Source organism: Rissa tridactyla, chromosome 14 (assembly GCF_028500815.1).
Source record: "Rissa tridactyla isolate bRisTri1 chromosome 14, bRisTri1.patW.cur.20221130, whole genome shotgun sequence".
NCBI classification, from domain to species: domain Eukaryota; kingdom Metazoa; phylum Chordata; class Aves; order Charadriiformes; family Laridae; genus Rissa; species Rissa tridactyla.
Window position 1 is genome coordinate 2,105,363 of NC_071479.1, and position 25,318 is coordinate 2,130,680.

The window sequence follows — 25,318 nt, forward strand, 5'->3', positions numbered from 1 at the left end:
TGGCTCCTCCCGCCGTGATGCGCTCGGGAGGCGGCTCCGCGGCTGCTCCGGGAACGGCGCCGGGGCCGGGCCGGGCCGGGCCGGGCAGCGCAGGCACGTTGGGGCCGGGCAGCGGGGCGGGGGGGCGCAGGCAGCCCTCGGGGGGGGGTCCGTAGGGGTGGGGGGTGCCCCGCGGGGGGGGCGCAGGGCAAGGAGGGTGCAGGGGACCCGCGGGGGGGGCCGTGGGCGGGGGCGCGGTGCCGGTGGAAGGGCTCGGGGCGCTGGGGGGGGGGCGGCGGGAGGTGGGGGGCACGGTGGTGCCGGGAAAGGGGCCCTGGCAGGGCAGGGACCCCCGCTGCCAGGCCTCGGGGTGACCCCCGCCGTGTCCCCCCCAGGTTGAAGCCCCGAAGCGGTGCTGTCGGGAGGGGACGGGCACCCCGGCTTGGGTACCACACCCGGGGCCGGAGGCGGCATCTTCTCCTGCATCCCTGAGGCCGTGGCTCGCTGAGCTGCCCTCCGTCAGGCTGGCGTCGGCAGGCAGCAGAGGTGGGGAGCTCGTGCGTGGGCCTGGGCGCTGGTGACCTCTTAGGTCCGCCCTACGGCTTCGGGATCCAGTCTTCAGGGAAGGAAAACTCATCCAGAGCCGCTCGGCCCGTCCTGGACGGCTGCAGACCGAGCCCACCGCCGCGGAGCTGCCCCTCGTGCCTGTTGAGATACTTCACGGACTGTCAACAAGAAGCATCTCACGTGCATGTGGTCCCTTCGCAAGATGAAACAAGTAGCGGCATCACCGCCGGATGAGCCTTCGGAAGTCCTGACTTGTTATTTAAGCAAGCCCAGGCTGCCTGGTGTGATTTTTGGGCGCGCGTGTCCCTGCTCCCTCTCCTGAGCGGTCCTTACACCCACCAACGGCTCGTGGGGCCCTGGGGATGTTCTCCCTTGAGCTCGAAGCAGCAGCCCTCGACTCAGACCGACCCAGCGGGGCGTATTTTGGAGCTGCTGGGAAGGAGCGCTCGTCTCTGCAGCCCCCCTCGCGCAGATGACTGACGCAGTGATGAACGGGAGGGTGCCCCTGCCCGAAAAAGCCTTGTCCGAGGGCTATGCCCGGCTGCGGTACAGGGACACTTCGCTGCTCATCTGGCAGCAGCAGCAGCAGAAACTGGAGTCGGCCCCCCCCAACACCTACCTGAGCCGCAGCCGGAGCATGTGGTACTCGCAGTACGGCAACGAAGCCATCCTGGTGCGGGACAAAAACAAGCTGGACGTCTCCAGGGACACGGGGCAATCTAAGTTTTGCGCTATTATGTAATTGGGGTGGTTTCACACTAGAAATCCACATGTGGAGACAAACCAGACTCGCACCAAGCTGGGGGAAGATGGGTTTCCACCATCCTCACCGCAGACCTGCGGCTAAAGCAGCGTGGACGGGATGGCCCAGAATGGCTGCCGCGAGTTTACGTTTGTTTTCGCTGTTGGTAGCATCCGATTTTGCATGTTATTGAGCGTGCGTAACGAAAACAGCCTCGCCAGGGAACTTCTGAGCCTGCGTTTGCTGCCTGGCATCTTGGCAGGGTCCGTGCTGGACCGTGTGTTGGTTGGAAGTGGCAGTGCGCCGTGAGGAACACCCGCCGGCAGTCGGGAGCCAGCCCCAGCAGGTGCTTTTATGGCTGGCCCTCGTGCATTGCCAAAGCTCTGCGAATGCTGCTGGGAGAGGCGAGCGCGGATCCGTTTCCATTGAGGCAAGTATTTTAAGTTGATCCACAAAACTACCCGGCCGTTAACTTGTTCCGCTCGCCCTGTCTGCCTGTAATTACTGCCCTGGAAGTGGTCTCTTACAACCAGGTAATGAAGTGATTTGTCATAAGGGGGAAAGAATAGATTGAGAATTTCATCTGAGCCTTCCAGGCAGGAAGGACGCGCTGCAGTTTTGTTCCCTGCAAAGCAAAGGGCCCTCTCTGATGCCATGATTTGGTGTCATGGAAGTAACGGGGGGAGCTCTGGAGTCATGGAGCCAATTCCCTTCATGTTGCTCGATCCCCAGCCCGTGCTCTGGGGACGGATCGCCGAGGAGCCACCTGAAAGGGAGGGACAGCCCCAGGAGAGCAACAGGAAGAAAACTACTGTAAATACACCCATCTCCTGCCACGGGACGCGAGGAAACTCCTGCGCAGCACCTGCCTGCCCCCAGAGAGCGTTACGCAAGGAAACAGCCTACTGACGTTGGCTTTGCGTTTGAGTTTTAATGCACGCGGTAGCTTGGAAGGCTTTATCTTCTAATTCGGATTGGACAGTAGATTCGGTGCGTGTATTTTAAAAGTCACATCTGGGAGCATTTGTTTCAACTAACTGAAGGGTTTTAGGAGGGAAAAATACTAGGATTGTGCTTCTTGGGAATAGAGACTGCTCTCAGGGCGTTTCCCAACTTGCTCAAGGCAAGGTCGATCTGAGAAACCCAGCCCAGCCAGCACCTAAAGCTGTATTGAAAACACAGCAGTACCGCTTCCAGGGGTGCTAATTACGCGCCCAGGGTCCAGCATTAAAGTGCAACATTGGGCTTAAGGACGCCCTTTCCGTCCTCCTGCAGCCCCCCGCGCACAGGCTGCACTTGAGCGAATCAGTGTTTGATGTTGACTTCAGTATGGATTATTTACCCGCCTAAAACTAGGCACATCCATCACTTACATTTATCTAAAACCTCTTCTGCATTTATCAAGCACTTTATTTATTTATTTTTTTAATACAGTGAAGAATCACCTTCGCCACCTCTCCCGGGTGGGTTAAACGCCACCACACACGCACCGGAGTCCGCTGAACTCCCCGTGCTGAGCAGAACATACCTGTTTTAACGTGAGATCGTAGAGGTTTGACGTCCTCCTCAGCGCTGATGCGTAGCACGTGTATGCACTGCAAACCATAGGCAGCTCTTTTTTTTCTTCGTAGTACTATTTATGCATGTGTTGATGTTTGGTACCTTCGTGTGTGTGCTCATAAAACTAAACCTGCTGATGGACCGCAGTGTTTCGCAGACCTGCGCCGTGTTCCTCTTCGTCTTGCCAGGACTCGCTCCAGGTGGGAAAGATTTTGGTGAACGGATGTATTTCAACTGGGGGGAAAACCAACAAATGAGATTGACAAAACCAGCGGGACTCCGACAGCTGCTGCCGCGGCGACGGTGCTCCCGCATGGAGCATGGTGTTGAGGTGGAGCGTGGCTGGGATGCGGGACCCACCTGGGGCAGCAGTGCCTGGCCCAGGGAAGGGGTGATGATCCATAGGAAGGGGCAGGAGGCCGGTCTGAGAGCTCCCCTTGGAACTGCCGGTGGAAGCAACCCCGAAAGGCAGGAGAGAGGTGGCTCAGGACCTTTCCAGCAGCCCAGGGGAGCAGGCGAACTCTGGGAGTTTAAGGAACAGCACATCCCCAAAACCAGCTGTTCATTTTCTTTACTTTTCTTATAGAAAAAACAAGTAAATTTTTTTTTTTTTAATTTCAGTGAGAAAGTTGATTATTTTGGGTATAATCAGTTTTTATTTATGTGGCTGGTAAACCAAAATGCAGTTATTTGAAGAGTGTTAATTGGACTATACAATAAAAAGTATGTGCATAAATTCTTCCAGGATTGAGACATGACAGTACAGGAGGAGCGTGACTTGTTCTTCCATCTCTCTGTCAATGTGACACTATTGTTTTCCGTATCTGTGTGTCCTTATTAGTCACAGCAGGTTGTGGAGCAGCTGCTAGGAGGGAGCTTTCCGTAAGCCGGTTGTGTAGTGTTGATGCACTTGTTTAAAATGCTGTTGTAGCCTCTTGGATAAAGTGCATTAAAATGATTTGAACGCATCATCGCAAGCCGCTGGTTTGCTTCTGCACGTTAATCACTTTGGCACACGTGAGGATTACAGCTGTTCTCCCTCCCCGTCCCCACCCAGGGGGAGGAGGGAAAGCTCTGCAGACGGGCAGTTCCTCTCTGTTGGGAATTACGTTTGTTACTGGTGGGCTGTGGTTAACCTGCCTCTCCAAAGTCACACACTTCACCTCTGAAGCCTGGCCCCACGCAGAGGCGGCTCCTTAAGGTTCCCAGGCCAGCAGCCCTTGTCAAGTCTTAGCGGTGAACCCTGGGATGAGGAGAACCTCTGGCTGTCACACACACAGTAACCTCCATCCATACCAGTGTTGGTGCGTGTTCTGCCTCTCCTCAGCCTCCTCCAAGTCTGTAAGCAGCAGCACTGCCTGATGCACCTACCAATAACTCACTAGCCAACGCTAAAGAAAACATCCTCCTGCGGCACAATGGCCTCACAGGAGATTTTTAAAGGATAGGTTGAACAGACTGTTCCTTTGGGGGTATCATTGCTACAACACACAGCTACAGATGCAACAGCTAAGCCAAACAGGTTTGCTGAAACTTTAGAGAGATCGTGGCTTTTAAACGCAGTGAGAAGGAACAGGGTTAGAGAAAGATTAACCCTGGGGAAACCTGGTTGTTGTAACCCCTACCTTATAAATAAACCATCAGTCATGCATCTGAGAAGCCGAATGGCAGAACCAACCTGAACCCTCTCCAGGGACCAGAATAGATTTTGGCCGCCATACAACAATGTCAAGGCTCTGCTGTGAAGGCAACCAGCCACTCTGCCCCCGCTCCTTTCCCAAGCAAGTCTGCCCCGTCCCAGTTGCCCTGAGCTCGCTGACCTGCAGGGCCAGCACAGTGACAAATTCCTTCTGGTTCCTTCAGGTCTTGGCGGCTTGAAAGTAGTCAGCATTAAACCTGGGTGAAACGTCCATCTCCATTTTCAGCTGAACTTACCTCAACTGGACAGAGTTTTCACATAAACTAAGACCCCTTCAGATTGTAGGCTTCTAAGGAAGAGCAAGAAGTCCTTCCTTGTCCGTTCTGGTGCATTAAAGCAGCCCGAGTGTTTTCCTCCCCAACAGAAAAGTGTATTTTGAGCACATCAATGCCAGGTACTGGACCGTGATTCAGAGACCCCAGGCCAAGCTGACAGTGCCCCAGACTTGCCTTCTGCTCCGAAGGCAGTTTGCCCCTTAGCGTGGCACTCCACCAGCACTAACCGCTGGACTCGCAGAATTACTTCCGAATTATTTCACTACTCATGGCACTAGGACTCCTCGTATATTTACGTATGTCTCTCAGCAACGCTACTCAACTGCCCGCTCGATCAAAGCCCTACAGGTTTTCAACTGCAGCAAGTGCAACACCTGGAAAAGGAGATGAGGAAAGGGAAAGGGAGAGAAGAGGGGAAAATATGGGATCAAACTGCACACACAAAACAATTTTTCTTTTTATTATGAAAACAAAACAAATGCCCCAGGACCAGGGTCCATGATTACCAGTAACATCAAAGATTACTTTCTAACTCTTTTTAATTCTGTTGTGTTTGAGGCCAGCAATTTGCAATAAACAAGCTAAACTACTTACATTGACTCATTTCTTTTCAGTAACTGACATTTACAGGAATATACTAGAAATGGCACTAAAAAGTTTTAAGAAAGAGAGTTACTGTAAATTTGCATGCACATCATACAGAAAAGTAACGTTTTTTTTAAATATTAAAAAAAACAAAACAAAACAAAAATACAACAACAAATCTTTCTGGATTGGTTATGCCAGTATCAGGGGTAAGTTCTAAGTGGCCTGTGTCAAATCCTAGCTGGTGGCTTATTTATTTTTAAAAATGACATTTAAAAAGATATGCAAATACCATTTCTTTAAAAAAATGCATCTCATTGTTTTACAAGCAAGATAATGCTGCTAGTATAATGAATCCTTGCCCTAAATTTACCTTCAACAACGCAGAGCCTGTCCACAGTTAGCCCTAGTGGTAACTGCTCGAGTTTGAGTGTATGTCTTTTTAAAATCCAGTACTAAAAAGGTTGTGGTTTTTCTTTGTCATGCCCCAATCCCTTCCCCCTAGCTCCAACCCTGACTTTAAAAAACATCATTCCTTTCAAAACAAGGAAAAAAATTAAAAACTGGTCTAAGAGTCCCCAAAACAGAGAAAGAACTAGATTAGGTAACTGCAGTCTGCTTCTACCACATAGAGAACATGGAAAGAGACCTCACTGGGTAACTAACGTGTATATATACACGCACACACGTGCCTGCGTATGTGTGGGTGCGTGCATCTCATACACACACTCACAAACAACAGTTACATCGTCCTGAAATATCAGTTCTACAGTTACAAACCCTGTCGGTAGGAAAGTTTAAAATCACATCAATACAAAACTGAAAGGGTTTTGTATAAGACAACATTTGGTTAGCAGAAAACTGTTGTAGGCAACAGATTCCTTCAGTAGATGGATCAGGGCCTGAGCCCATGGGATGCGGATCTCCCTCTGGTCCCACTGAGCCTACATCTGATGGTATGCCAAGAAACAGGCTGACCTTACAATCAGATAAAAGTTAAGCACAGTTTTTAAAGGTGCAGTAATGCTGGTTGATTGATAATAGGTCTGGTCAGATATTGTTTTGTCAAAACAGGAATTCCACAGAAAAAACAGTTTCAATAAAACTATTTGTGTGTATGTATACATACGAAATCATACTGATTTCAGTGAAGCTTCCCCTGGAAAACAAAGTTAAACTTTGTTCGTTCAAGAAAAATTCTACCATAAAAATGTCAATCTTTTTTTATTCTTAAGTTTAAAAATGTTATTTCAAATGTTATATGTTTAATCATTCTAATGTTATTTCATGACATCTGTACTGACATGTCATGCAATACAAAGTTAAATAAATGCTCTGTTGTTTCAGTTTCCAACTTGTTAAGGGCTGCTGCTACTTACTATGAACTGAAAACACCTCTTCTTTCCTGGAGACACTCTGATCTGGAGATACAAGAGGCACCACTACTGACATGTCGGGAGATACTGAGCACTACAAACAATGTGAAAATGAAAAAGCGTAAGAACATTTTGAAATGAAGAGTCACCAATTTCTTTCCTGAAATGGTCATGCCAAAATGGATTTCTCCTGTGAACTGCCATTTCATAGGGAACAACTTACTTTCCACGAACACAAAGTTTGCCGCTAAATGGTAGCCCAGGTCGCAGCTGGGTATGTCAAAGATATGCAGGTGGTTCTTCATATTCCTTGGTGGTTTTGGTTGCTTGCTCTCCTTGCAAATGCCCAAGCTAGGACAGGTGTGCCAAGTAAAATAGGGATCCTCCAGCGCTGCAGACAGTCTCAGGCCAGGTCCCTTCCATCGCTTCACACTTGGTCCCCAACCCTTTGGCTCTAACCCCTCCACTGATTTCAGTGGGACAGACCTACGTGTCCTGGAGGAATGTCTGTACTCTGGGCCGTGGTCAGCGGGGTTGTCCCCAATGTCGGAGGATAGCAGCACGGTGCAGAGCCAGGTCCCCGGGCTTTGCCTGGCGGTGATGCCAGTGAGAACGGCTGCCAGGCAGGCTGCTATTGCCTCCAACACTGGCTGCGGTTTGCTCTCCACAGGAGCGACCACCACATCCCATCAACGGCACAGCTCAGGTTAATGCACGCAGGAAAAGGTTTCAAGCAGGGAAAATTGGGAGCTTGTTTATCCAAGTTGTCATGCTGTTGAATTGGTTGAAATTATTTTAATTAAAATCCTAGTTGGCTTTGATAACACAAGTCTCAGACAACAGGAGAAACACAGATGAAACCCAACCCCATTAAAAACAAAACAAAACAAACCTAAGATCTTAATTGGGTGTATATTACATACATTTCCTCATCGCAAATTCTGCAAATATATTACTAAGGATCTGTCCAGGTGAAGACTTTAAGGGCAGAATTAAAGAAAATACAGGAACTAAAAATAACTCCATTGTGAATGGAAAAGAAAAATCATTAATTTCAGTAAGAATCACCCTAGTTCATCCACTTTCAAATACTACAGGAACTATCTGCAAAGAATGGAGAGCCTCCTGCCAACCGACCAAGCCCCCTGGTGATTGCAAAACGAGCCAAGGATGCCCAGCAACTTGCAGGAGGAACTCCGTGTCTTGCAGCAACACAGCATCGCGCTCTCAGCCCTTAGCAAAAAAAAGAAAGAATTCACTACAGCAAACTGGAGAGTGTGATATCATCACTACACAGATAAGACACGGACAGGGGTACATCAGCTCTAGGAGACGCACATCTGAACACTCTGAAATGCTGATCTTTGAAAGACAGATTTTTTTAAAGACAGACGCATAAGTGTCTAGCTAATAAAACCTCAGTCGCCGGGCAGTAAGTGACTGGCAGCTGGGTGTGGATGCAGTTAGAAGTGCAAAGCATGGAGTGCTAATAACAGGCTGTCCCTCTGCTCACCCAGCTTTCCAGCAAAGGGACATCACCCAGACACCACACGTCCCAGCTCCTGGAGGCTAAGCATGCAACGAAAATCGTGTGCTGGGGCTGAGGAGTCCTCCAGGGCCACAAACCTACGCGAAAAATAAAAGCTGGTGCAATCTGCACCGCGGAGCCTCTGGCAAACCATTATTAGAGACCACAGCAGGGTGAATTTTAGGGCTACCTCGCAGTAGAGAGGCAGCCTTAGGGGCTGGTCTGGGAGGGGGAAAAGCATAACTTTCTGTTAAACTTTGTATATTTTTTTCTTTACAATAAGAAGTTAAAAATTTACAATACATTTCTGCCCCTCAGATTACAAATTTTATATCATTATAGAACTGGTGTTTTCCTAAAACTGGATTATAAAAGAAAAAAAGCTGCTGTTCTACAAAGAGAAAAAAAAAAAAAAGAGGGAAGAAAAAGGGAAAAAGACCTCTGGAAATATTACAGAGAAAATAAGAATGTGCTGCATCAAGAAATTGTATCTACCTGTACGTCTCCAAATCTGTACAAAAAAGGAAAAAAGGGGGCTGGGGTGAAAAGAGATAAAAGAAGAGAGAAAACAAACCAAAAAATGAACACACTGAACATGACAGAGCACCAGACACACAACAGACTGGACTGTAGCATCTGTAGCTATAAAGTCCATTGGATTTAAATAAAAAGTCTCATTTTTATTTGCTTTTTTGTTGGTGGTTTTGTTTTTGCGTGCGTTTGTGTTTTTTTTTTTTAATCTGGTTCAAACCACGCTAAAAGTCTGAATTTCTGCTGGTTTGCATAATGCAGCTTTGCTTTTGTTATTTTTTTTTAGTAAGTTTTAAATGACCAATGGTGTTTAATAAATAAAGTATTTGTATATACACGAAATTAGGGACAGTGAAAACAGAGTGTATTGCAGCAGTGCAGGTCAAAATACTACGCTGGAATCAAAAAATTGCAAGCCTTAAAAAAAAAATGTCTCTTTTCTTCTTTTTTCTCCCTCCCCTCTTTTTTCTTTTTATTGAGGTAAGCATTTCAGCATCTGGAACCCTGCACGACACAGAAGTAGCATTCCCTTTCTAGGAGCTCACTACTGAAATGATAAGGAGGGAAAAAAAAAACCCAACCAACCAAACACACACAACATCCCTCTCCAATTCCCCTGCCAGCTCAGCCTCAGCTGGAGCTCAAGTGCTTCTTTATTTTAAGCCCAGACTGAGGTGCTTGTCATGGAGAAAGTACTTAAGCATGTGTCTAAGAACGAGCACATGACTTGCCTTGGTCACTACAGGGATCACTCTGAGGTCCAGCTGAGAACTTGCAGCCAAAAACTGTTTTCAATTAAATGAAAACCTTCATAGAGTGTGTCAGTTTCCTGGAAATTATCTATTTGATGTTAAAAATAACATTCCCAAGAAACGTGAGTGTCCCTTGCTCCCTTCTTCCCAATGCGTCCCTAAGAAAAATGAAAATTTTGAGTGGAAAAACACGAAATGCAACCACTTCTACTGCTCATGTGCTTAAAGTTAAGTTCATGCTTAAATACCTTCCTGAACAGGTGCCTACACCTCTACCAAGATTAAAAAAAAAAAAAAAAAAGCATGTTAGCAATCCACAGTACATGAGAAATTTTTTGCTTTTTCTTTTTATGTAAAAAGATGATAGCATCTGACATTTTCATCACACTGTAGACTTCGAGATTAAGAATACTAGTGCTAATAACAAATACACCAACTAGTTCAAAAGCTAACATCTTTCAGATACAGTACCATTTCACAGAGTTTTCTTTAAAAAAAGATCTTTTTTACCTTGTGTGAGCCAGGCAGGCTTAGTAAAAGAGAACATTCTGGGGAGAGGGAAGGAGCGGGAGGGAAATGTACTACAAACCTCGCAGAACTTTCTATTTATCTCCTGCTAAGAGTTCAAAGTTCTTCCACTTCCAACCAATCTTCTTCAGTTAAAATGTATTTTAGAGACTTTATGCAAAGGGAACTATTTGTCATAAAGTCTAGTCACACACGCACGCAAAGATCTTTGACCTATTAAAAGAGCGACCCCCAAAAAAATGGAAGATACCTTTTATAACACTGAATTAAAAAATAAAATAAAAAAGTCAGAGAAAGAGAGAAAGAGAAAAAAAAAAACCTGAACACCGTGGAACAAGAGCGGTATATTAAGGAGAGAAAGGAACACTGCAGAGCATCGGTGAGGGTGATGTCCATTTTGTGTTTTGTGTGTAAATGTCCGTAACTCATTCCGAATCGCTGCTGTCCGAGCTGGAGCCGCTGGAGCTGCTGCTCCCGGACTCGGAGGAGCTGCTGCTGCTGAGCCGGGAAGGGCCTCCAGAGGGAGCTGAGCCAGATTTCTCTGCGGGGAAGAAGGCAGCGATGTGGTTACTTGCAAGGAACTGAACTAGAGAAGGTTTGCCCACAGCCCTCATCCTCCATGGCTTCATTCACAGCTTCCTTTTTCCTGGGCAGCTTATTTTACCTGCAGCCTTTGCTTGCTGTAAGAAGCCTGTCCTGTCAGTGGGTGGCAAGGTTTCTCAGGCTGCAAGTGACCACGGAAGCCTGGGATCCGCAAAGGAGTCCTATGGGAGGTCAATGTTCTCCACAACCCTGCGGTGCTCATAATGAGACAGTGCAGAGCTAGAGCAATGTCCGTAGCCTTGCATGCTTCAGTGCAACCTCTGAATCCAAGAAAACGCTGTGACTTGTGCGAAGCCAGAAGCAGCTTAGTTTGTGCTGGAAGAACCTTTTGTACCATCTTCCACACCATTGCATTACATGGGGGCTTGGGCATTTTTTAATCCCACAAAGGACAAAAATCATGTTAGATGCCCTGTGGTCCTGGCCTGTACGCACAGTCCTGGCCAGGCTAACAGAGAGGAGAAGATCCTCCTCCCTCTGAAGGATGAAGTGCCTCTAAGACACCTCACATTTACCACCCAGGAGAGCTTCCACAGGGGCCAAAGCAGCCCCCGCACAGTACCTTGGTGCCCACCAGTAACTTGCTGTGCCCTGACACCAGTGACCAACTGGGGTAACTGTCACAGAGACAAACCCAAGACTAGAAAAAGGCAGTAGTTTTGCCTCAGTGACAAGTCTATCTACATACATGATCTTTCAGGCACTGTTAACATAGTAAGCCCAAAGCCATTACCTTTCTTTGCAGGTTTCTTGTTGTTGTTTAGCTGCCCACTGACGTCCTGTAACCGTTTTTCTAGTTCTTTCTTCTTTTCCTGAGCTAACTCTTCTTTTGACTTTGCTGCTTGCTTTTTTCCACTTGCAGCTGTGGAGGAGGAATGTACAATTTCTGAAACTGCGTGGTTGCAGGCGAAAAAGAGCGGACACCGCTATTTTACAGGGCATGTAAATCTGTGCAACCACTCTGCAGGGACCGCACAGCAACTACGCATCCCATATAGAGGACAACACATGAAGTTGGCTAGATCATCCAATCACCATCATCCTGTAATATGCACTTTTTAAGAAAGACCTTCTGGAAAGTATTTTAGAAAACAGAAATATCCATGTAATAACCTTGTAGTTACAGGTTACTTACCAGCCAGTTATATGGTCAATAGTTACACATTTGTAATTACAGAATTGTTACACGGGTTTTCTGCCCTGTAAAATAAAGTGTCCCATTAAAGGTTGTCAGAAGTAAGCACCTGCCGTTATAACTTAAGATACCTCAACACAACAATCTATTGTGTTTTATATTGCTTTAAGTATAAAACAAAATGGACAAATTAAAAACCAACTGAGGCAAAGGCTGGCAGACAACAAGAATGTACCTGCATCCGTTAGGATGGAAACAGGGAGAAGTACCGGCAATGCTTATACTTCTGAGTAGAAGAAATATCCCTCCGAAGGAGTAATTGAACACAGGTGTTGGCCAGTATCAGAAGTACAAGACAGGGGCCAGACATTTTGCCTGATCCAGCAAGGAAATACCTACATGTCTGTGTGCAGTTTTAAAGAAATTATTTAAAAAAAAAAAATAATAATCTGGAAAGCACAGTCCTAAGAGGGTGCGCCCCTGAAAACAAAGCATTGCAATAGAGAGCAGACAGCAGGAGAGTCCGGCTGGGGTCAGGCACACCAGTCTGCCAGCCCAGCATGTACCAGTCTCAGAGGAGCGAATGGACAGACATCTGAGGTTATCTGCGTTACTCTACGCTTTGGTCCCAAAAGAAAAGGATGCTTCTTGTTCCTAACCAGTCTGGAAAATCTCTTCCTGAGCTATTCCAACAGCAAAGGACACAGGAAGAAAAAAACAACCAAACACACCAAAGCAGTGTATTAAAAAGCAAAAAGAAGGGTCAAAGTCTGAACTTTGCTCAGGCCTACCTGAAAGTCCTGTGATGAGGAAATGGAGGTGCTCTGCAAGAGCTGTGAGTAGCTATTGTGCTATACTCTTAACAGCACCACTCCCTCTTAACCCACAAGGAGATGGACTGAGCCAGGACCACTGCAGATAAGTGATCCCATTGCTATTCAGCTGGAGCTGAACTCTCAAGGGGCCACAACAATTCACTCTCTGTGGATGAGGCACAGAGAAAAGTCTGTCCCATACTGAACCGTACACTTGTCAGCGCATTAACGTTAATCCTCTGATCTGATAGAGATTGAGGGTAACATGGTGATCAAGCCACCTAGGACGAGCAGTTTTGGGGTGAATATATAACTCACACCCAGAATCCACAGGCTGCCCAGGTAACTTTGTTCAAGTTATTTATCCCCTGGGTGTTCTGGATCCCAACCATGCTTTTTATTTCCTTCCTAATTAGATGCTAAACTATTCAAGATAAGAAAGTGATCCTTCCAGATGTGTGTACATAATACCTAACACAATGAGACTGAAACCTTTATAGCGCCTTCTAGATTCTAGATAAGTAATAAAGGTATCACACAGGTCTTGTAGAGGAACAGAATAGTCCTCCAGGTCTCCACAGCATGACATCATGGGAAGAAAACAGGAAAAACAGAAAGTTTCTGTACATTTTCTTGGGAGAAAAGAACCTCTAAAAATCCCTGTTATCGCACACCCAACAGCTGGATAAGAGAATTCCAACACACATGCCCTGACTCCAAAGCTGAGCCCAAGAGCTGGTGGAGGAACATGTGCCCCAGGAGGTAACTTACAAAACGGTTTCCTTTGTTTTTTCTGTAAACAAGATTTCACGTATCTCTCCAGTTCTCGTAAAGTTGTGGGCTTCAACGTTTCAAAATCTATTTCTATCTCGTCAGGATTTGAGTCTCTGAGGGAAGGTTCCCGTGACTGGATGATGTGCACCACCCTGCCTAGCTTCTCCCCAGGCAGGCGGTTGATGTCCAAGCTGAGCTGTCGTTTCTCATCATAGGTCATGGGCAGACCTTCTTCCTCCTCGTCAGAATCGTAGGTTGCAGATGCCTGTTTGCCTCCTTTCTTGGGCTGCCTGAGGGGGTTGGCAAGTATGGAAACATTCATGGGTATATACAAGCAATGAACTCTTTTTTTCTTTTTTTTTCTAGCCCCCTTGTAACAAACCTCCCAATCCTCTTTGCTTTGAACCTCTAGCCAGATGGCTTGAACAGCACCACAACTTCTGAAAAAGTTCAGAAATCTGAGATCAGCTGTTCTATTCCCATTATATTTTAAGCCCTGTGAGGCATGACAACCAGACCATGTAGCAGCAGGAGGGCAGCAATGAAACGGCATGTTCTTGCTGGCTGTGCGAAAGGCAGAAAGCAAAATCTTATCTACAAGTGATCAGGCAAGGATTTCTAAGAGAGTTGGACAGTGAAAATATGATGGTTCCACTGCCAGCTCTAACTTAAAGACTCTCTGGAGTTGTCTGGGAATGAGGACACTATTCAAATATGAATTAACTGCTCTGACAACTAAGCTTCACCAGGAATTCAATGGGGACAGGAGAACTGGGGCTGGAAGCTCTTGGCATTCCCCTTGAGGCAACCTGCAAAAAGCATGCTCTTACCTGTTAGCTGTGGTTGTGCTGTTTGCTTTCTTAGCTGGGGCTTTCTTCTGTTGGGTTTGTTTTGGTGGTTGAGCCACCTTGGGTTTCTTCTCCTCCTCGGGTTTTACTTTGTGCTTTTCTTTTTCCTTCTCTTTATCTTTCTTTTTCTTCTCTTTTTCCTTCTTCTCTTTTTTTTTCTTTGGTTTGTTCACTGGCGCTTGTGACAACGCAGCTAGCTGCTCATGGACGGCCTTTAGCTGGGAGAGAACAGTGAAAAAACAAATCAGACTTCAAAGTAAGATGACTGATACCTCCTCACACCCTTCCTCTAGATCCCAAAGTGTAAGTATATCCCAAAGTCAGTGATCAAGCAGTCTAGTGATTGAACTCAGAAGACTGCGCTTGATTTGAAATTCTTTAAAAAATGCAGTGCAAGTATGCAGCGCTTGACTCAAATGAAAACATCATTCTTGTTTTATATGGGCAAATAAAAATTAAGCTGCAACCACCAACAGTCAAACCATCTCACTTCTACAGACGGGGTACAGGGGGACAGTATCGCACAGGAAGCTTGTGACAGATTCCATCTGCCTGAGCTCTCACACAAAACAGAGGTCTCTGTTCTTCCAAGATCCCTAGTATTGTCTGCACCTTCATTCATACTCTGGGATCCCAGAAGGAAGCACAGAGCATCAGCACCAAGAATGGCTGTCTTGAAGAAAATTAACATTACATCAAACATGCACTTATTTCAGTTAAGCATTTTTCCCCTTTCGCTGGCAGAAGTGGCGATTGCTTTGCTACATCTCAGCCTAGATGGGATTTTTAAGAACAAAATTAAACCCTTTCTACTGTACAGACACAGACACACAGCTTGGCCGTTGCAATACCTGCTCCTGGAGCTCTGCCAGCCGAGTTGCTCGCTCTTCTTCCGAGTCTGAGCTATCTGAGTCAGAAGAGCTTTCCTCACTGCTGTGACTACTCTCTGTGCTTTTGCTCACCACTGGTGCTGTTGGTGGAGGTGGAGGTGGGGCCTCTGCAGGCTCATCAGGCATTTTTGCAAACCTCATCTCAAAGACATCCTACAAAAAGGGGGAAAAACTGGTTAAAAAAGGAGCCTCAGCCATGAAGACCTCACACTGGCCTTTTAAACACACCAGACATCCCACCATGGGTCAGGGTCTTACTGCACTACACAAGGTGCTGTACAAGTAAATAATAATGTACAGATGGGCATACATATTCTGTAAGCCCAAGAAAATTCTCCCACTACTTTATACAGCAATAATTATAACATTTTAGGAGCAGGACGTGGCATTGGGCCATGCCATGTGAAGAGCGCCTCAGTTCTGCAGCAGAGAACATGGCTCTTTCCGAGGGCTGGAGGAATCACCGACTCTCCCTTGTTGGTGCCAAGAGCAGACCCACAGTTGGATCTTTGAATCGACACCTTGCAGCTGAACTAAGTGTACTCTGGAAGATGCATTTGCCAACACCTTTACCTGGAGCTTCCTGGCCATCGCTACCACTTCGTGGTCTGGAGGATTGTACTTGTAACAATTAGAGAACATTAACCGAATATCTGCTGCAAAACCTTGTGCATCCTGGTATTCCCGACTGTCCATTTTTTTCTGCAAACAAACAAGCCAAAGGGAAAGGGGAGAAAAAGCCATAAGCAAAAGGCATTTGTAGCAACTGCATGGAGGACACGTGCATCTTGGAGACAGCTCAGAACAGCCTCAAAAAATCACATTTGTCTAAGAGAACAGTAGTTTGATCTGGCTTATTGGTTCCTAAATAACATTCAGAGTTTCGGCTTTTTAAAACAAGCAAGCAAACAAACACCAGACAACCAAAGAAGTTGATATTGCTCCGTAACAGTTTAAACACTTTTAAGATTCTAAATTTGGGTTGTTTTCATTTGCTAAGTAGTACTATATAAATCTGTCAGGTTCCACATTCTATTAGAAAATAGTCATTTAGAAAAACGGCTTGCTGGATTAGAAGCTAACGTAAACAAGGATCATGGACAGGAAGGGCAAGAGTCAGCAACAACCAAGTTACAATTACAGGAGTACCTTAAGTGTGTATTTCTATGTGCTGCTTGGGCATATTTGAACTGTAAATCTGAAAAGGCAGAAAAGAGCATGACCATCGAACTCTGTCTTTTTTTGCTTGGCGATTCCTACAGCAAGACAGGCATTTACAGTTAAACTACACCACCTACTCTTGATTTAGAAGTCCAACTGATAGAGAGTGGATACAGAATTCACCCTTTATGAACCTATTCATAACGTTATTTTCTAGTGTAGTGACGATAAGTATCAGGAGCTAAATATTTGTACCTTGTTGCATTCTCTGATTTTTCAGCTCTCACTTTCATCCATTTCTTTTGACATTTGTGACTGAAAGGCTTGTGTTTAGAGAACACTTCATAGCATTCCTAGAACTTAATTGATTTTATGCATATATTACTACTATGTATAAAACCTTAGCTCCAATTACTCCTACTGAAAGGAAAAAGAAGCTAACGCTAGATTTCATTTGCATTTAAAAGAGCTGGGTTTAAAGAAATTCTCTATTTGCCAAGTGCTTGCAGGCCTTCCTTTTGTATGTCTTGTGCACCTGTATCCCCCAGTGAAGGGAAGGGCCTGACTGGCAGACAGGCTGCAAACATCATCGGAGGAGACACATCCCCCATCCAAGGAGAAAGCAAGGGCCGCTTTGGGTCTGTAACCCACACTGGAAGCCTTAACGCAAGCAAAATTCCCATTTGTTTAACGGAGGCTACTGATATTTCACAGCTACACAGTAGACCTTGTAACTATCTTGAAACTCCTAAAACGGCAATGACTCCTAAAACTGTTTTTGTTCTGAATAGGCCAGAATTTCTCCTCCAGGCATGCAGTTTCGGAGGGACCTGCATGCAGGGTGGTGACATTGCTGCAGCATTGCTCCCTGCTGCACTGCAGCCAGACATCTGTCAACCTTTCCTCATGGAACTTCATTCTCTTGGTGAATAAACTAGGAGAAAGCCTCTGAGCCACAGTACAAAGATGGAAAGGGAAACAGGTTTGTGCTTCTCCTGTTTGAAGGAGAGCTGGCCTTGTTTGACAAGCATCTCAGGCCAATTCCAAAGCAAAGCATACATTAAAACAAAAGAGTCCATTTATTTTAAATTATGTCTTACTGCATGAAAGACCTTTTTGACGCACTCATATTTGTTTGGCACATTCAATGGCTGATCACTACCTATGAAATACATTTCAGTGTCTGAGGCTTTGCTTTCATCCAAACCCAACAGTTTTCTAGCCCAGCAGTTTTAATCTGTGCGTTGTTTTTTTTTTTTTTTTTTGCTTTGTTTTGTTTTCTTGTAAAGAAAGAAAGAATAATTAACTTATCAAAAGAAAAAAAAAAAAAAAGGACTTTATATTGGTGGGCTGGAATATTTTCGGTTCCAAATTCACTTTGAGATATCCAGCTGCTTAAAAAAAGTTATTACATTTACAATTGCATATCAGGAGTCAGCCAGCAGGCTTGGCAGAGATGCTAGGAGGCCAGCTAGTCCATTCTCTGCCCTACACAGTATCTACCACAGCAATCTCATTTTTCCCTCAGCAATCAAATCAATTGTTTAATATTCTTTAATGTGCAAAAATTAATTTCCTAATATGTAATGTGTCTCTTGCCCTAAGGTAAGCCTTGACCTGCCCACAGAGGATGCAGAGAAAACTTTGTTCCCTCCCTTGTTGCAGCAATCTTTCACTTGTTTAAAGACCTGACATGTCCTCTTTCCATTTTCTCATCTTCAAGACTGAACTGGACATCAATCTGTCCTGAAAGCACATGCCCTGGGCACAGCATCAAGGCAGGTGCTGACGAGGGACAGGGCCACACAGGTACAGTGACTTTAGCAGAGAAAACTCCATCTCTACCAGGTAATGAGTACTTAGCCTGATTTCTGGAGGCCTAATTGTACCTTACAGAAACTGTCTCAATAAGAGCAGCTGCTTTGTGAAACTGTGTTTGTACTTTAAAATAGGTGCAACTAAAGAAATCTTTGAAAACTCCACCACAGAACGTCTCCTCGCTTCCAAGACCCTGAACTCAGGCACTCTGAAACCACATCAATTCACTGCAAGGAAATGAACCAGTGAGCACAGTTAGATCCCTGGAGGAAGCACTTTCTTCCAAAAGTAAACACCTTGTATAAATCCTCTCGCATGGCGAGGACTGTTGCTTGTTCACCACTGAGCAAACCAAAGGTAGAGACACCCACATTGCTGCTGCTGTGACCGGGCAGCCAGCAGACAGAGTGGGAGAAGAGGTGCTCCAGGTTCCTTCCAGCTCCATCACAGGCACAACACCCTGCCTCTCTGCACGCTGAAGCTCCCCAGCATCAGAGAGGGGGACGTGAATGTACTGCAAGTGGGCTCTGCCTGCCTGGGGACAGGGCAGCAGAAGCACAGTGCTGCTGCGGCTTCATAGCAAGCATTTCACCTACTATGGAGAATTAGGGCTGCTGCCTCTTAAAAGTGTAATCCATACCTCTGCCTCCCTCTCTCAGGCATTCACATTCTTTCCTCTTTTCACTCCAAGCAGTTCTCCCTCTGTGATGACCATCAGAGAATGGAGGTGGAGATGTGCCCAGATGCTGTCCCTTCAGCTCTTGCCCCTCTTAGTCCTGGCTCTGGCATGGCTCTCCAGCACAGCTCTCTGCTCCTCCTGCAACAAGCTCAGCTTCAGCCCCTCTACCTCTCACCTGCCACCAGCACGGTCACGACAGCCAACCTACCTCCTCCACATGAACACAGAGAAAACAATCCCCAAATCCTTCTGAAGCACACCTCTGCAGGGTGCACAGCCTGAAAAAAAATGCTCCTGGACATGAAGGATATTCTCTGAAGAAAATCAAACCTCATATAACCAGAGAACCAGTGACAAGCAACCAGGTATTGGGGAATCTATTACAGCTGCAGCAATGCTTATGTTTTACTTTCTTACATAATTCCTTTAAGATTAGTTTGAAATCCATTAGATGCGCTTCTTTACCACAGCCATTGTCACTTGTGCAGAATTAAATCTAAAACCTTTCAGAGCCACACAGAAAACCCCTGACACTGGAGAATTACACTGCCTGCAAATGGCAGTTTCTGTTCCATGCAGTTAACGTATTATTGACTGCATGTCAGAGAAGTCACACTATGATCTACGGGCCAAGAGCAATGACAATAAAACACTCCATAAAAAATAATACCAGACAGCACTTCAAACAAGTTTATTAAGAAAAATACTACCATGTGGAAAGACAAATCCAGAGTCTTTACATGCAAAAGACTCTACTGGGTCTCCAGTGGAGACCAGCTTTCTGTCCTACACTAGTCTACAGTTTTCTCTCCTACCTGGGTCCTACCTACCTGTAAGGTACAGAGGTAGAGTATCACCTGCACTTGCAGAGAGATTGCAATAAGGTGTATGCTTCTTAAAAGAATGAAGTTATGACTATAAAGAGATTTAAGTGTGAAAAAATCACCAACCCAAGAAATCACAGTTTTTCACCTAGATTTTGCAGAACACAGCACAGAATCTCTTGCAATAACAAGGCACCTAATCAGACGTGTAAATACCTGCTTTGATAGAGTCACGATTTCACTCTCTCCATCTCTAATCTTACTGCTTTCACCCAGGGCTTGATCCACCAGGCTGCAGGTATCTCTGGAGACTCACAGCATCTCCAGGAAGCCAAGGGAATATGACTGATAATAGCGCTGAAAGGACTGGGTTTACTGGCAGTCCCACTAAAGTCAGTCCAGTAACTGAATGAGTTCAACTAGGATGTGATCATCTAACAACTTGTGTTCACAAGACTACCAGAGCAAAGGCTATTAATAACACTTCATCACTCTAATGTGATAACAAAAAGAAGAACTGCACTCAGGAAGAGATGCTTCTTCCCAGCTCAGCCTTTTCTGCAAATCAGACATACTTCGAAATTCCTTTAAAGCTACTGGCCAGTTTATAGACTCTTAGAACAGATTTTGACATGTAGCCTATGATAAGCATGGGCCAAGCCATGTGGATGGACCTCCAAGCTGGTGGAGAAGAGCAACTCCAATGCAAAGTGAAGCAAGCAGACCTTGATAGCAAGTCGTACAATTAAGACAACGTACGAGGACTAAGTAAGCCTTCAGCGCTGGGCATCCAAAATCAGCAGGGTGGCAAATGCACTCCACTCCCAAAACTGAGGGGAGCTTCTTCCTTCCTCATCCACACTCAAATGCAAGAGAAAGCGGAAACTTATGCAAGAAAACACTGGGACCTTCCTCTGTTGGTAGAACATTAAAGTCAGGTAGCCAGTTTTGCAGACTACCATATCCAACCTAGCCATTTCTTCTGCTTTTACCACTGTTTTTCAGGCTCCCTCTTCTTGCCTGCAGCTCAGCTCACCCTTTGCCTTGCCCCCTTCTCCTCCCAGGAAATTGCTGTACATCTTTAACACAGCCCAGCTTAATTGCAAGTTAAAAATACTTTACGTTGCACTGGCTTTTGTAAACAAAGCAAGAGCACTGCAAGCTCAGAAGAACAGTCTCCAAGCCTAGCTCCACCAGAACCCACTTCCAATGATTTTGCCAACTCAGAGACAGTCTTGTCTCTAAAAACCCCATCAATAATAATAATAATAATTACTACTTAAATAGTGCCTTCCAGATATCTGTCCTCACAACAGTCCTGTGAGGTAGGTTAAACATTATTATCTCCATTTTATGACTGGGAAAACCATGGCCCAGAGCTGTGGGGAAACTTGCCCAGGATCGTAGCATCAAAACAGCCATTAAAACTCAGACACTGGTAACTCCTGGTCTAATCCTCAACACACAGATCATGACAACTATTCTCTCACCACTAAATAATGCAACTAAAATACTCATAAAAACACTGCAGCTGTAGTAAGAACCCTTGCAGCATCATGGCTGAATGGCATGGCACATCAGAGCACGACATACTGCTTCCAGGTACTACGCAGGATTTGCTAAGGAACATGAAAGGAATGACAAACGCAGCTGCCCTTTTGTCAGCTGGGCATTTAGACAGTCCCAGGCATTGCCTCAGATGGCAGCAAAACACTTCTGGCATGCTAGTGAAAGCTGGCAGAAGTACTTCCCGCACATGGAAGAAAGTCTCACCTCCACCAACACCGATTCCAATGGCCGGCTGACAAGCAGAAGATGAGAACTAGAAAAAAAGCCACAGCTTTGCACCATGGATATTTAGGTTTCAGAGAAACCTCCCAGTCTAATGGGAGAAACACCTTTAATATTGTACCATACTAAGCTAAACTCTTGAAGAGCCAAGCATGAACCGCACAAGCATCGCTGTATTTCCTCCCCTCCCCAAGTACCAGGCGATCATCATGTTCCGGTTGGAATTGCTCAGCGTAAGCCTATCTGGACAACACATCATGCCAACAAGTAGGCAGGCAGCAGCTTCTGGAAATGGGATACTATCAATCGAATCCTACGGAATACTGCACCTCTTCTTCTCAGAGTGCAACACAATCCCAAGGACACAAGTTTAAATAGCTGGACTATCCACAAAGAGGAGAGGATGCCATCGTACAGTCTGCTTTGCAGCGCAGAAAAAAAGATGTCCCAGGTTATGGGAAAAAAGGAGAGGGGAAGGAAACAAAATAAAAAAAAAAATATCCAGATGATATCCAACAGGTTCAGTTTTCCACCCTTGTCCCTTCCCCCTCCCCCAGAAGGAGACAGTCCTCTGCAACCAGAGGGCTGTGACACCCTGCAAAAGAGGTGGTAAATGTGGACGTACTTTAACAGTACTGAGATCCATGGGGTGTTTGATAATATCATGATAGTCATGTAATTCCAAGGCCTCTGCATCAACAGGCTTGTAAAAGGGCCATGCATAGGCTGCATGCTTCTTTGAGAGCATCTCCTTGAGAATGCTGTCACAGTATTTTAGGTGCTCAGAGAGTTTGCCCTTCTTCCCTGCATGCTGGGGCACCTCTCCGTCTTCAAGGTCTTTCTTTGGTGGTTTGATGGGCCGGCCACCGCTCTCTCGTCGAGCGATGATTTTGGCCTGCTTGGGGTCCGAGAGGGGCGTGGGCGACTCGCTTCGGCTGGCAGTGATCGCGGAGGTGGTGGGGGTTGTCGTGTCTGCTTTCCGCTTCACTCCCTTTTTCTGAAACAGCAGATGGACAGGCCTCATGAGTACATGGCCAACTCCTGTGCTACGGTAGCAGAAACCTAGCTCAATTCATCCCTGTTTTTGAGATCTGCCTGTCCTCTGTCAGAAAATACAATTATTTCACTGGGATAAGTGGGACTTGTGACTAGAGGCTTCAACACACAATTCAATGACTACAACACAATGTATTACTACATGTCATCTGAGCCACAGTAACCAGCCATTTGCACATCTCCAACCCAACCCCAGACATGATGCAAAATGTGTTAGCTCTATGTATTTCACTGAGATTTAAACTAAGGACTCTTACCTCATGTTTGCCAAGGGAAAGGAGTGCGCCCAGTCGATTACTGCAGCTCAGCTGATGCATCGTGACTTAGTAAGTGTCAGTAACTTAACCACATGTCTGAGTCCCCAGTGGCAGGATCAGGCTATAAGTTCTGAACCAAAGCATATTAATCACCAAAGACCCATGAGCCCTCACTCCCTTGTATCTAGTGGGTGTGCTAAGGTAGATCGCTTATTATGGACAAGAGCAAGAATTTAATGATTTTGCCTTAAGCAAATAAAACCTCTCTCCCATAAATTCAAGCCGTGACTGTCCAGTCAGCTCACTCTCATGCTCCTATGAAGGATTTATTTCTCTGGGGAGAGAGAGAAAGAGGAAACAAAAGGTTCCTTAGGGAAATTTAAGGGAAATCTTAAGTAAATCCCAAGCAGAATTGACTTTGCAGCGTGTATTTGGCAAACTCACTTCTGGGTTCATCCTTGAGTTTTAAAATTAAATTTGATTCTCAGAAGCAAGATATTTGGACAGAAATTGAAGTATGAGACAGACTTCTAAAGAGGACAGCTTAGCTGCAAGAAGATCTGACTTACAATTTCTCTCATAATTCCCAAACTATAGGGTTAAATAAGCAAAACAATTCTGTGGCTCTGCTGGCCCATGCAACCTCACATCAGAGAACACCGATACTGCAGCAGTTAATTTCCCAGTTTAGGCGGGGGGGGGGGGGGGGGGGGGGGGCGGGAAAAAAAAGCTTTCTCTGAGCTACACTTTCATCATTTTTAAAGCAATACACAGCTTGCCAGGAAAATTCCAATTATTTAGAGCAATGTTTTCATTTACCCATAAATTAGCATAGTAAATAGCGAAACACCAATGGCAACTCCCAGAAGATTACTCAGTAAGGAAGACAGAGCTAATGCACCCAAAACCTGCAGGCAACATCAGTCTCCTCCAACTGGAGCGACAGGCTTGTCTTGAACTGGTTTATAGCAGAGAGGAACATTCCTAGTGCTGGAGTCTGCAAACCTTAAAGGAATAGCCCCAGTGAAATTAGGGGGTCAGTTACAGAGGGAAGAGATGCTTGGGGCTATATAGTGCGAAATAGGGGAAGCCTCCAACAGCCTTCCAGTTCATGGAGCATCAGCACTGGCTAAGGCTATGGTCAGATGAGAGCTTGTAGCTGAACTGGAACAATTACAGTTGACATCACCTTAGCTGGGGTGCAATAAAACTAGCAAAACTTTTCACAACCCTCTCAGACTTGACAGCAAGCACTTGGAGCACACCCCAAAGGGACAACAATGGCCAGAAAGGCAAGGAGCCAAATATGAAGAGAAGGAATGCACGTAACCAGCAGTGAGGGGATGAAAATAAAGCACTGTTTAGCAATATTGCCTTCTGAAGAGGAAAGGGTGGATTTCTCCATTTACCTTGACTACCGGTGGCGTAGGAGGCACCACGGGCATTATCGGAGCAGCAGGCGGAGGGGGAGCAGCGGCAGGAGGGGCAGTGACAGGCGGGACATTAGCAGTGATGGTTGGCACAGGGGTGGCAGCAATGACGGGCGTCTGGGATACGGCTGGAGGGACGTTCTGGAACGGGGCCGGCGGGGAGACGGAAGACACGGCCACTGCTTGCTGCGCTCCTTTCAAACGACAAAGTGAAAACACACTGCAATGTACTGATGGTTACAAGTGCCCACAAGACATTGGGAACAAAGTGACACTAGTGCCGCTGGACTGTGTAATCATGGGGTTGGCAAAAGGCTCCCAGTCCAGGGCCACAAGAAGAGCACAAAGGACACAGTGTGATCTGCTTGGTGCTGTTACCCAGGGATCATCAACAAGAAGTGAGAAATCACTGACCTAAGTCCTTGTACCATGAGGTTTAGGCCAACCACATACAAGCGAAATACGTCAAGCTTTGCTCTGGGACAGTCCTCACCCCTCGGGTGTTCTAAGAGCTACCCTGCGCTCAGCAAAAGAGAGGAGCTCAAGGAGAGCGAACAGAGGGAGACGGCTCTTTTGGACAGCCGCGGTCCTGCACAGACCTCAATCTGGGAGTGTTTTTATTATGCATGACAAATGGTAACAACCACTCCCCTACTGCCAGCTAAACACCCAAGAGTCCAAAGCACTTCAGATTTGCCTCAAGTTATTCAGTGAAAGAAACAGAGCTGGGAATAGAGCCTAAATCTCCTGATAGCCAGGCGAATGTCTCTTATGCTAGACCTGCACTGTTAAAGAACTGAACTGCCAACTAGTGTAAAGTTAAGGGGGACAAATCTAGTAACTAATAACCAAAGTAGCAACACTCCTCTATGTCTTTATAGCAACTTCTATTAAAGGATGCTGAAAAGACACATAATCACAAATTTGTCTGAGCTGAGATGAAGCTGTAGCTCCATTTGGCACCTGAGGTGTGTGAAAACAAAGAGGAACAGTTGACTTTCCCGGAGCAACAATTAGACCTTGTTTATAGAAAAAAATTGCAACAGTTTAATTCAACCCACACAAGCTCTTTTATGAACTCTTTTACTGTACTTACAGACGTTTTAGTCCTAAAT

The 25,318-nt window shown here is 45.9% G+C and overlaps 2 protein-coding genes across 9 annotated transcripts in view; one reads left to right on the forward strand and one right to left on the reverse strand.

The window, feature by feature from the left end:
- Positions 1-377: 377 nt before the first annotated feature.
- Positions 378-3,816, forward strand: BRD3OS (BRD3 opposite strand). The gene has a single exon (XM_054220260.1). It carries the CDS (start codon positions 1,019-1,021, stop codon positions 1,286-1,288), a length of 270 nt encoding a protein of 89 aa, XP_054076235.1. The 5' UTR covers positions 378-1,018; the 3' UTR covers positions 1,289-3,816.
- A 6,093-nt stretch (positions 3,817-9,909) lies between these two features.
- Positions 9,910-25,318, reverse strand: part of BRD3 (bromodomain containing 3) — a 42,013-nt gene continuing 26,604 nt past the window's right edge. For 6 of the 8 annotated variants that reach the window (XM_054220253.1, XM_054220249.1, XM_054220251.1 and 3 more), the window contains 8 exons: positions 24,183-24,397; positions 22,086-22,457; positions 15,761-15,889; positions 15,149-15,340; positions 14,280-14,515; positions 13,447-13,739; positions 11,459-11,587; positions 9,910-10,663 (listed from right to left, as the gene is read on the reverse strand). In XM_054220253.1, the coding sequence (XP_054076228.1) occupies positions 10,548-10,663; positions 11,459-11,587; positions 13,447-13,739; positions 14,280-14,515; positions 15,149-15,340; positions 15,761-15,889; positions 22,086-22,457; positions 24,183-24,397 (1,682 nt within the window). In that variant the 3' untranslated portion in view covers positions 9,910-10,547. Of the gene's footprint in view, positions 10,664-11,458; positions 11,588-11,860; positions 11,926-13,446; positions 13,740-14,279; positions 14,516-15,148; positions 15,341-15,760; positions 15,890-22,085; positions 22,458-24,182; positions 24,398-25,318 lie in introns of those variants that run through there. The other 2 variants (XM_054220256.1, XM_054220255.1) reach the window with 2 other exon arrangements.